This window comes from Bombina bombina, chromosome 4 (genome assembly GCF_027579735.1).
Source record: "Bombina bombina isolate aBomBom1 chromosome 4, aBomBom1.pri, whole genome shotgun sequence".
In the NCBI taxonomy this organism is placed as follows: Eukaryota; Metazoa; Chordata; class Amphibia; order Anura; family Bombinatoridae; genus Bombina; species Bombina bombina.
The window spans coordinates 883,065,254-883,078,111 of record NC_069502.1 but is presented as its reverse complement, the minus strand read 5'-3'; the positions used below and the strand labels follow the sequence as shown (position 1 = coordinate 883,078,111).

At 37.3% G+C, this 12,858-nt stretch overlaps 1 protein-coding gene across 1 annotated transcript in view; it reads right to left on the bottom strand.

Moving 5' to 3' along the window:
- Positions 1 to 12,858, bottom strand: part of LOC128657433 (sulfotransferase 6B1-like) — a 73,564-nt gene that overhangs the window by 26,924 nt on the left and 33,782 nt on the right. Inside the window, exon 3 of the mRNA XM_053711785.1 lies at positions 3,265 to 3,354. Coding sequence (XP_053567760.1) covers positions 3,265 to 3,354 — 90 coding nt within the window. The remainder of the gene's footprint in view (positions 1 to 3,264; positions 3,355 to 12,858) is intronic.

Genomic DNA, 12,858 nt, shown 5'->3' with positions numbered 1-12,858 from the left:
AGCAAGACATAAAGCGTTGGTAAATGGATGGTTGCTGTATAGCAAGTAAAAGGTCACTTTTGCAGCTTGTACATTCTAGCCCACACCATCCTTCAATAAAACAAGCAGTTCGTAATATGAGTCTGGGAACCCTCTTAGTTGGTATGCAGATCGACAGATGCATGATTTCTGTGTGCCTTCAACATGAGGCTTTCTCTCTGTGAGTATCATGCCTCTGTGGACACACAGGGCATCTTCAGGCCCGCTGAACAGTCCTGCAAGTTTCAAACCCATGGCCAAAGCTGAGACACTTGTCGCCATATAAACATGTTGTGTGTTTAGCCACAGCCCTGGTTGTAAGAAGAGCCAGTCTGCTGCCTGGTTAGGGAGACACTGAGGAGATATATTCTGTTTAGCCACTATGCTGTAGGACTTCGAAGAAGGTTTTATTTTGCAGTAGGCTCCATCATCTGGCAAGGGTAATGCAGAGGAGCCGTGAGGTGGAGCAGCATCACAGCACAGATCAGGCTGCGTACCATCCAGCCATATAGTGTCCCGGGAGAGATCCTGCAGTGGCAATCGCTGGTCCCCAGAATCAGATTTGGAGGTAAGTGCCAGCATCATAGGAGGTCTCTAACTGGACTGGATCTCTTCATGCAGGGATAAGCAGGACATTACAAGGTGGTCCAAGCGAGGCATGAACACAGCCTTCAGTTCATTAATTATTGAGGCCATCTTGAAAAGTAATGGACACCGTCAAGTGCCGGCCACGTGGTCCGTTCGTAGTCCGGTTTCGTGAAAGGCCTCGAAGGTGTTTCCAGAGGTGTAGATAGATTGTCATACTTGTTCCGCTGTTTCAGCGCTTATTCTGCAGAGTGGGAATCATAGGCAGCTGCTTTACTGCACCAACATGGTGGTCCACGTGGATTCCAGAATTTCAGGTGGTGCAAACGGGGGCTAGAGCAGATGGTGCGCCCTTCACAATTAAAGAGTCGGCTGACGATGACCGGAGCAGGGTCTCTCAGCAAGACATAAAGCGTTGGTAAATGGATGGTTGCTGTATAGCAAGTAAAAGGTCACTTTTGCAGCTTGTAGGTGCGGAGCTCTTGTTTCTTGCTTCCATTCAGTAGTACCGCCCACCGGAAGTCCAGAGCATTCACTTTTAAGATACTTTTACATTCACTTCTATTATCAAATGTATTTTGTTCACTTTGTATCCTTTGTTGAAAAGCATATCTGCATATCCTCAGAATTGCATTGTTGCTCTAACTTTAACTAACTAACTTTAATTATGTGTTTAATCCATTTACAGGAGTTAAACACACAGTTATATATGCAAGAAATAGTGCAATAATATAATGACCTACCTTTTTTATATGTACTTTTATGCTCCTTATTCTTTCTCTTTCATACTATACCTGCCACTGAAACACTAATTCACTTTCCCCTGTGCTGTAATTACCAACTCTATCCTAGTTAGTTTCTAAATCTTACCAATTCTCACCACTTCATCTATCTTCTATAACCTTATAGCATTAAAGGGAAAGTAGCGTCAAAATTAAACTTTAATGGATTGAATAGAGCGTGACATTTTAAACAACTTTCCTGTTTACTTCTGTTATTAATTTTGCTTAGTTTTCTTGTTATCCTTTGTTAAAGAGTAATTTTAGGTGAGCTCAAGAGCGTGCACATGTCTCTAGCCATCTGGCAGCAGTGTTTGCAACATTGTTATACATAGTTGCAAACACTGATGCCATAGACTGCTAAAGACATGAGCTGTTATCGACCTACCTGGCTTTACTCTTCAACAAAGGACGTCAAGAGAACAAAGCAAATGTGATAATAGAAGTAAATTGGAAAGTTGTTTTACAACAAATGCTCTATCTGAATCATAAAAGTTTAATTTTGACTTCTACTGTGTACCTTTAAGGCAACCTCCTTGTTACCCAATTGGGAGATTGCAAGTCATCTATATTAGTAATAATGTCCCTAGAATAAGCAGTGGCATCACTTACTGTGTATGGAGTATACAGAACACCTACTTATTTTTCTATCGGCCAGATTACAAGTTTTGCGTTATGAGCGGCTCGGTAATAATTTGCAAGTTATTGTCACCACTCACCTCCCTATAGCGCTGCTATTACAGGTTTGCAAAAACCCGGCGTTAGCAGGCAATATAGCAGCGTTGAGCTCCTAACCCCTAATCTGCCGCCCCCAATGTCGTCGCTACCTACATTACACTTATTAACCCCTAATCTGCTGCCCCTGACATCGCAGACACCTACATTACACTTATTAACCCCTAATCTGCCGCCCCCAACGTCACCGACACCTACCTACACTTATTAACCCCTAATCTGCCGCCCCCAACGTCGCCGTTGCACTAACACCTAACATTACACTAAAATTAAATGCCAGTTATTAAGTATTTTATTTCATTTAATTTCAGTCTCCTGAGCTTTTTTCAAATCCAGACAGGTCCCTTGCAGCTCTGGCAAATCCTATTAGTTAAAACCAATAAGTACTCTATAATAGGGGGCACCCACCAAACAATGAAAGAATGTTAAAAGATTTAATAAATCTTAATGACAAAACAATTGCTATAAAAGATTAATAAGGTTTCACATTCCCCAGAAAACCCTTTCAAAACTCTCTATAGAGAGCAATCTCACATTCCCCAGTCAGTGTCCACAGCAGTCCAAGAAAATGAAAATATTGTTAGAAAAGCCCAGGCAGCTCATTGTAACAAGTAATATCCTCTCACGTAGATCCATTTTAAAACAAAAAAACGCAAGGGTAGCAAAGTATGACTGAGAAACGTGTAGCTTTGTTTTAATTGTTTACTACTTGATTTTAAATCAATATTTATTATTTTTTCATAACACTTGCCTTGCTGAATATTGATATCTAGACCAGAAGATTAAGAGGTTTGAGAGTTAAGCATCCCATTATCCTGATCATGGGACCTAGAAGATTGAAATCGGGGCTGTATCCAGGATCAGCGCGATGTGCAGTCTGCTGGATGGCTGTGAACTTCTATATTGTCAAACTGTACCTGACCATGTGGCGCCCCTTTTGTTTTTTGTTTTAGAACAAATCCTATAAGTTAATCACCATGAACATATAGATTTTAAATTAGCACTGCGGAATCTGTTGGCGCTCTACAAATAACTGATAATAATAAAAAAATAATCCTTATCAGTATATCTATAAATTCTGTTATTTTTTATATAAGAACATAATTGTATAACCTCTAGAATTATCAGAAATATTGCAACTATTTACCTTTACTTTCTTTTCAAAAAATGTTTTTGGTATGTTATCATATGGAAAATGTGTTGACAAGATTCTGGGTGAGGATTCCTCTTTTAGTTTCTGAAAAAGAATAGAAATGAAGGATTAGGAATGTCTGAAACTGAGAAAGTGATGCAGCATAACTGTAGAAAGATGACATGAAAGTTTCACCTGAGCATCTCTATGTAAAAAGGGAAGTGTTGAGGTCATGCTTTGCCTTGCTGTGATCACACGAGACTTCAGTGAAATCTCATGAGATTTCATAGTAAAGTTCCTTAAGCTGAATAGGAAAATAACATGACTGTGTCTGCACATGCCAGATGAACACTCTTTTGCAAGTTCTAGAAATAGCATGCTGATTGGCTGCTTAAAATCTCTTTACAGTGGGGTGTGAATACTTAGGAAATTTAGGTAAAATATCTTCATTTTTTACATAGAGATGTTCAGGTGATATTTTCTAGTCAGTTTTTACAGCTATGCAGCATCACTTTTAAGTACTTGAACATTTGGATACACAGGAAGTAACTATTAGCTAATGAGCTTTAACAGGAAGTACCTATCAGCAAATCAACTGTAGCAGGAATAGCATGTTCGTTATTCGACCTTCGACTGAACAGTCCGGTTTTACAACCAGCTGCTCGGTAAAATTTGCAGAGAAAAAACAAATCACCATGTTTCTAATAGCCCTCTGCCTAGGGTCAACATGGAGCTATGATCTGCCCCCCTTCCCTTTCAAAGACCTGTTAAAGTTCACAGGTCTGCAGCTGCTGTGGTACGATCTGCCCCCCTTCCCTTTCAAAGACCTGTTAAAGTACACAGGTCTGCGGCTGCTGTGGGAGCGGGGCATATCTACAGTCCGTGTGTGTGCTTTTCAGCAGACTTTCTCCCTACACACAGAAGATAGATAACGGTCACCTTCATGCCCTGCTTATGTGAGCTGTAAATTATAATATCTATTTGCTCTCACTTGGTCTGATTAAAAAAAAAAAAACTGCTTGAGAGGGCTGTAGCAGATGTGCATCCATCTCTGGCAGTTAAGGGGCTTAAACAGTTTGTTTTATAAATTTTTACTTGCATGCTTTCTTAATTGTAAATGCACTGTATGTATGTATGTATATATATATATATATATATACATATATTTATATATATATATACATATACATATATACAAACACACACATATATATATATATATATATATATATATAAATATATATATATATATATATACACACACACACACACATATATATATATATATATATATATATACTGTATATATATATATATGTATATACACACACACATACTGTACATGGAATGTAGATATATTTCACCCCCCCCAGTTTATTTGTTGGGTGTCCGGTGTTTTTGTGGACGACACCTGGCAACCCTAAGCAGGAAGTACACTGATACAACTGGAAGTTAATTGGCCGCTAGCAGGGGGTGTCAATCAACCCGATCGTAATCGATCGGGTTGAATTCTGTCCGCTGCCTCAGAGCAGACGGACAAGTGATGGAGCAGCGGTCTCGATACGGAGCTTAACAAATCGGCCCCAATATCTTCAGCTATCGTCAAGTAGTGCAAAACTGCTCCTTCAACAAAGAATACAAAAGAAATTAAGCAAATTTGCTAATTGAAGTAAATTGGAAAGCTGTTTAAAATTGTATGCTCTATCTGAAACATCAAAGAAAAATTTTGGGTTTCATATCCCTTTAAATTTAAACAGCTTGAACATCACATTTTTTTCAGGCAGATCAAAATCACTGTGTTTAAATGTTATTCTTTTATTTGAATGATAGAAACATTTGAGAAAGATATTTACGTAAGTTTTATTTGCTTAACTGTTATGCAAAATTCTGCAAATCAGAAAAGACAAAAATAAAACAAATAAGGGCTAGATTTCAAGTGGCGTGCTATCTATAGCGCAAAAGCGGCATCAGGTTTTTTCAGTTGAAAGTAAACACGTTCTCTCAAGTGCAATCTAATTTAACATGCGTCGGGTTAGCGTAATTTCAGAGCTCAATTAAAGGGTAGGGGAATTTAATATAGTTGCCTAAAACACAATCAGCCAGATTACGAGTTTTGCGTTATGGCTGGCTCGCTAATAACTTGTACGTTATCTTCACCGCTCATCTTTCATAGCGCTGCTATTACAGGTTTGCAAAAAAATGGCATGTGCGGATGGTATGGTTGCGTTGAGCTCCATACCTCACCCAAATACAAGCGCTGCTTTGACGTGCTCGTGTACGATTTCCCCATAGACATCAACAAGGAGAGCTGGCTAAAAAAAAGCCTAACACCTGCAATCACAGAATAAAAAGCTCTGTAACGGAACCCCATTAATGTCTATGCGGAAAAAAAAATTATGTTTAAACCTAACACCCTAACATAAACCCCGAGTCTAAACACCCCTAATCTGCTGCCCCTGACATCGCCGACACCTACATTACACTTATTAACCCCTAATCTGCCAGCCCCGACATCGCCAACACCTACATTACACTTATTAACCCCTAATCTGCCGTCCCCAATGTCGCCGCCACCTACCTACACTTATTAACCCCTAATCTGCCACCCCCAATGTCGCCGCTGCCACTATACTATAATTATTAACCCCTAAACCTCTGGCCTCCCACATCAATAACACTAAATAAATATATGTAACCCTAACACCCCCTAACTTTAACATATTTAAAATAATTCTGAATAAAACTTACTATTAATAACTAAATAATTCCTATTTAAAAATACTTACCTGTAAAATAAACCCTAATCTTGCTACAATATAACTAATAGTTACATTGTAGTTAGCTTGGGTGTTATTTTTATTTCACAGGTAAGTTTGTATTTAATTTAACTAGGTAGACTAGTTAGTAAATAGTTATTAACTATTTACTAGCTACCTAATTAAAATAAATACAAATTTACCTGTAAAATAAAACCTAACCCGAGTTACACTAACACCTAACATTACAATAAATTAAATAAATTACATTAACAAAATACAATTATCTAAATTACAAAAAATAAGTCATAAATTACACAAAATAAAAAAGAAATTATCCAAATTATCCAAAATAAAAACGAATTACTCCTAATCTAATAGCCCTATCAAAATAAAGAAACCTACACTAAACTGCCAATGGCCCTTAAAAGGGCCTTTTGCTGGGCATTGCCCCAAAGAAATCAGCTCTTTTACCTGTAAAAAAAAAATACAAACAACCCCCCAACATTAAAAAACCACCACCCACACAACAACTAAACCCCCAAATAAAACCCTATCTAAATAAACCTAAGCTTCCCATTGCCCTGAAAAGGGCATTTGGATGGGCATTGCCCTTAAAACGGCATTTAGCTCTTTTACATTGCCCAAAACCTTAAGCTAAAAATAAAACCCACCCAATAAACCCTTAAAAAACCTAACAATAACCCCCGACTATCCACTTACAGTTTTTGAAGACCGGACATCCATCCTCATCCAGGCAGCAGAAATCCTCATCGAAGCCGGCAGAAGTCTTCATCCAAGCGGGCAGAAGTCCTCCTCGAAGCCGGCAGAAGTCTTCATCCAAGCAGGCAGAAGTCTTCATCCAGACGGCATCTTCTATCTTCATCCATCCGGCGCGGAGCGGGTCCATCTTCAAGACATCCAGCGCGGAGCATCCTCTTCTTACGATGGTTGCTGAAGAATGAAGCTTCCCTTTAAATGACATCATCCAAGATGGCATCCCTTACATTCCGATTGGCTGACAGAATTCTATCAGCCAATAGGAATTAAGGGGGTGAAAATCCTATTGACTGTTGCAATCAGCCAATAGGATGAACTTTCATCCTATTGGCTGATCCATTCAGAAATGATTTAGGTAATAATAGTAGGTTTTATTTAGATTTATTTTAATTATATTTAAGTTAGGGGGTGTTAGGGTTAGGTTTAGGGGTTAATAGGTTTATTATAGCGGCGGAGTGGGCGGACGGCAGATTAGGGGTTAATTATATTTAAAGTGTTTTTTATGTGGGAGGGCGGCGGTTTAGGGGGTATATATTTTTTAAGTGGTAACGATGTCAGGAGCGGCAGATTAGGGGTTAATTATTTTTTTTATAGTGTTTGCGATGCGGGAGGGCCTCGGTTTAGGGGTTAATAGGTAGTTTATGGGTGTTAGTGTACTTTGTAACACTTTAGTTATGAGTTTTATGCTACAGCTTTGTAACGTAAAACTCATAACTACTGACTTTAGATGGCGGTACGGATCTTGTCATTTTAGGCTGTACCGCTCACTTTTGGGCCTCACGGCAAAGCTTGTAATACCGGACGCTATGGAAGTCCCATTGAAAAAGGACTTTTTTTAAAAGTGCGGTACTGACGTTGCGTGACAGCCAAAAAAGTGTGCGGTACACCTATACCTACAAAAATCGTAATAGCAGCATTAGGGAAAAAGTAGCGTTATAGGCCATAACAATGCTTTTTCACTCATAACGCCGAACTCGTAATCTGGCTAAATATAAATACATGGAAAAGTACAGTTACACTAATATAACACTAACAGTCTGCTAAAAATGATTATGATAGATAGTATAAGGGGGTTGAACTAAAAAAGTACTGCAAAGGGCTTTATTGAACACATCCCATTAAACATTCACAGTGTTGTGGAAAAAGTAAGTTAACACTTGGATTTAATAGCTAGTTGATCCTTCTATGACAGCAATAACCTCAAACAAGTGTTTCTGGTAGCTGCAGATTAAACCTGTACAACGTTTAGGTGGAGTTTTGGTCCACTCTTCCTTACAGAACTGCTTCAGCTTAGCCAAATTCTTAGGATGTTTGGTGTGAACAGCGCTCTTAAGGTCATTACACATCATCTCTATGGGGTTAAGGTCTGGTCTCTCTAAGTTGATTCTGTAGTGGATTTACTTCAATGTATAGGATAATTGTCCTTCTGCATTACCCAGCTTATACTAAGCTTCAGCTGGCACACAGCCACCCTGATACTATCCTCTAGGACAGTGATCTTCAACCTTTTTTTTGCCGTGGCACACTTTTTTACATTAAAAAATCCTGCGACACACCACCATCCCAAAATTTTACAAAATACATTCATGACATATTGACATTCATTCACAAACAATCATAATGATTGTCTGTGAATGAATGTCAATATGTCATGGTTGTAAATGATGCCTGATGAGCCTGTCACATACCTCCCAATATTTAAAAATTTGAAAGAGGGACACCCCCGCTGGCTAGAACTGTTCTGGAGGAAGAGCAAAGCTGCACCAGTATGCATGGGGGATTGAAGTGTTGCGGCGTGAAGAGCCGGCACTAGACACATGTTGTGGTGGGTGGGGGTTCCTTCCAAGTGTGAACATGGGTTGGGGAAGCGAGCTGCCACTGTGCTGTTACCCTCAGTCATCATCTCACTCAAAATAAAAAAACGGCCCAGAATAAAAAAACAAGTAAAATTTTAAAAATATGTGACACTGTTGTCAGTCTGCCGCGGCACACCTGAGGCTCTCTCACGGCACACTAGTGTGCCACGGCACACTGGTTGAAAAACACTGCTCTAGGATAGCTTGATAAACTTGAGAATCCATTTTCCCTCAATGGTGGCAAGTGGTCCATGCTCAAAGCAGCTCCAAATTATGATGTTCCCTCCTCCAGCGTACTTAAAGTGAACGTAAAGTTGAGCTTATTAGCTCAAGTTATACTAATCGTTGGCAGCATCTTTATTTTTTAAAAAGTACAGCACTAGGCAGTATATAGGGTTAAAGTTGGTGGGAGTGGGGTGTTAGATAAAAACGGCACTGAAAAGTGCCTTTCCATTGCGATCGATGGGAACTGTGTGTTCCCAGTAAATATATATGTATATGCTTTTATATATATATATATATATATATATATATATATATATGTGTGTGTGTGTATCTGCACATATTAACACATGAATATATATATGTATATCAGCATATACATATATTTTAATTTTTATGCTTGCTGCCATCGCTGAGTGACTTACCCCCTTCGCTGGCACTGGTATTATATGCAAGTGATATTTAGTGCTCCACTGATAATCTGGCCCATTGTGTTTATTAATTACTGTAACTTAGATGAACATCAAACCAGATTTTAAGACAATTTTATACATAAATGCAGTCATTTCTAAAGGGTTCACATACTTTTTCTTGCATACATACACATGTCTAAATGTATATGTATTTATATGTGTATATATGTGTTTACATATATATATATATATATATATATATAGTGAACAGGGTTTGTTCTAATAGCGCTTGCAGAAGATGTTCCTCATATGCATATGGTGGGGAGAATACAAGAAGAAAAATATCCCAAATGAGTTATAGATTAAATAGATCAAATAAATGCTAATAAATGCTCACCTGTTGGTTCACAGGGTCCAGCGATCAGCGTCGAGTGAATGATATTGGTATTTATAGACACAAAAAAAAAAAAAGGGGTACACCACATAGGATCAAAAATGATGAAAGAATATTTACAAAGAGAATTGGTGTGTATATATCTTATTAGTAATCTGGACCAAGAGACAACAACGGGAATATGTAGGACTTTCCTATTCTTACCACTCTGTATGTTTGGACAGAGGGTAGGGGTTAAGGAAATTCCTATTTAATATAAGCTGATATCCAGAAATATATGGGAAAAAAAATTTTTAGAATTTTTTTTTAAAAAAAAATCTATATACATAAAAATATATAACAAACTTTTTATTAATAAAATTTAAAATAATTTACTTAAAAAATGGCAGAGTACATGTGTTAAAAAACAAAAACAAAAAACCACAAAGATATGAAATAGGTTGAATAGATTGGGGGGGAATTAATTATATTATAAATTTATTGTATATACAATGGGTTATAAAATATATATATATAAAAGTGGAGTAATAAAAAATTTTACGTAAAAAAGTTGATGGGCTTGATAGAAATATACAATAAGAAAACTAACAAGGCACAATATAAAGTATAGTATGAAGACACTAATGAGGAAATGTGGGTCCGCCGGTTGCAGCTGAGTGCGGATGTTAATGTACTGTATAAGGAGTGTAATGGATGTGATAAGTACCACGGTGAACTGTAAAAATTAAATGTATATATAGCTAGAGAGCACGGAGTAAAAATAATACGTCAGAGAGGCTAAAGACTTACTGTGCAGCGCAATGCGGGTTGCGGGGGTCTAGTCCTGAGAAAAGGCTGCTTGAACAGCTGTAAAAGAGATGCTGCACGGAGCAGCTGGCGAACACGCCTGATGGGGAAGTCGGAATTCCGGATGTGACGTCACGAACATGCGTCACGTGCCTTACGCGTTTCGTGAGCGTATCAGCTCACTTCATCAGAGGCTATGGATCCATTCGCATCCTAGTAGCCCTTAAATAGCATAAAGCTATTCAATCAAGGGCTGATAAGAGCTTAGTTGCAACAAAATAAAAAATATAATTTAATAAAAAATGGATGTATAGAAATGCTAGAACGATTGTCTTGTGTATAATTTCGTAGTGTAAAGATCTTAGGTAAAAGATTCCCCAGGGGGAATAATTACAATTTTGTAATAAAGATATATAAGTACTTAAACGGATATATCACTCAGACATTGCCTGATGTTAAAACAGGCATGGAACATTAAGGACAGATAGTTTAATTAGCACCATGATGCGAATAAAAATAGAGAAAAATTCTTATAGTATTAGAAACATAAAATATGAGAATAGAAATGAAGAGAATAGTTGGCACGTATTTTTAAAAATGAAGAGAACAATTAGCATGAATTTTTTTAAAAAGAGTGCAAATTTATGTTATTTGAGGGTGTAGGAATAAAAGAAAATATAATCAATTTTATGAGTATATATGTATGTATATATATATGTAAGTAAACACATATATATAATGAGAGGAACGTTCTGAAAAACCGATTATGTGGTTGAGGCTATCTGAGTGTGTTTTAATTTCAGTATTTTTGTGTTCTATTATTCAAAGAAAGGCTGCCAGATCTATATCTGTATTTAAGCCATATGGTTTCCTGGTTCTTAATTTATGGATTCAGTATGTCTCTCTCTTTCTTAGCTGGAGTAACCTATTCTCTCCTATTTTATATGCAATTTGTTCAATAACCTTAATTTTTAGGCCCTCCATACTTTTTTCATGGAATTCCTCGAAGTGGGTCCCAATGCCATACTCTGGTTGATCACTGGTGATATTTTTTACATGTTCAAGGCATCTAGTCTTCAAGGTCCTTTTAGTTCTACCTATATATATTTTATTACAGCTACACGTTAGTTGGTAAACGACATATTCCGATTTGCAGTTCATAAAACTGTCAATTTCATACTTGTTGTCTTCATTATCTCTAATCCATTTATTTTCTTCCTTATTCTTACTGACATGTTCACAGAAGACACAGTTTTTCCTGTTACATTTATGGAAACCTTTAGTTTTTGTTTTTAGCCAATTTCCCTGTGTGAGCGTCTTCTTTAGTTTCGTTGGAGCTAGTATGTTTTTAAGATTTGTGTTTTTCTTGTAAGTAATTTTTGGTTTCTCAGGTAGTGTCTCCTTTAAGAGAGGGTCCCTTTTAAGCAGATGCCAATGTTTATTTAGTATTTTTTCAATATCTTTGGCCCCACTATTGTATGTGGTGATAAACCTGGGGCAAGTGGTGTAGTCCCTCTCTGTGTTGCTTGTGTTTTCTTGTTTTTTCGGGTTTAGTAGATCCTCTCGATCTATTTTGCTTACCCTTTCATAAGCCTTATCTACTGTTTTTCTGTTATACTTTTTATTATAGAACTTTTGTTTGAGGGTTACTGCTATTTCCTCAAAATCTTGTTTTCTAGAACAATTTCTTTTTATCCGCTGAAATTGGCCATACAGAATATTACTGATCCACTTCATGTGGTGGTTGCTGGTGGCATGCAAATAGCCATTTGAATCGGTATCCTTAGTATAAATTTTTGTTTCTATCTGTTCATTTTCAATAAAGATAGTAATATCTAGAAAATGTATTTCTCTCTTACTCCATGTGTTAGTAAATTTCAGATTCCAATCATACTGATTAATAGAGTGGACAATTTCTTCAAAGTGGTTCTCATCCTCGTTCCAAATAATTATGATATCATCGATAAACCTCTTCCATGTGATGATATTTTTCAAAAAATTGTTATTTTTCCATATGTATTGGTCCTCAAATGCTTCCATGTACATATTGGCAAAACTCGGGGAAAATTTCGTGCCCATTGCGGTGCCAAATTTTTGGAGAAATATTTTATTTTCGAATGTAAAATAATTCTTGGTGACGATAAAATTATTTGCTACCCCAATGAAGGATATTTGTTCTTTTTTTATATTTGTTTCCGTTGCCAGGGTTTGATCCACTGCGCATAAACCTTTATTGTGTGGTATGGATGTATAGAGTGCAGTTACGTCTAGTGTTGCAAGTGAGTAATTGTTTTCCCAATGGATGTAAGTATTGTAAGTAGATGTGGGGTGTCCCTTAGGTATGACCTGATTGTTGGTACCACGGGCTGTAGAAAATGATCTACATACTCTGACAAATTACT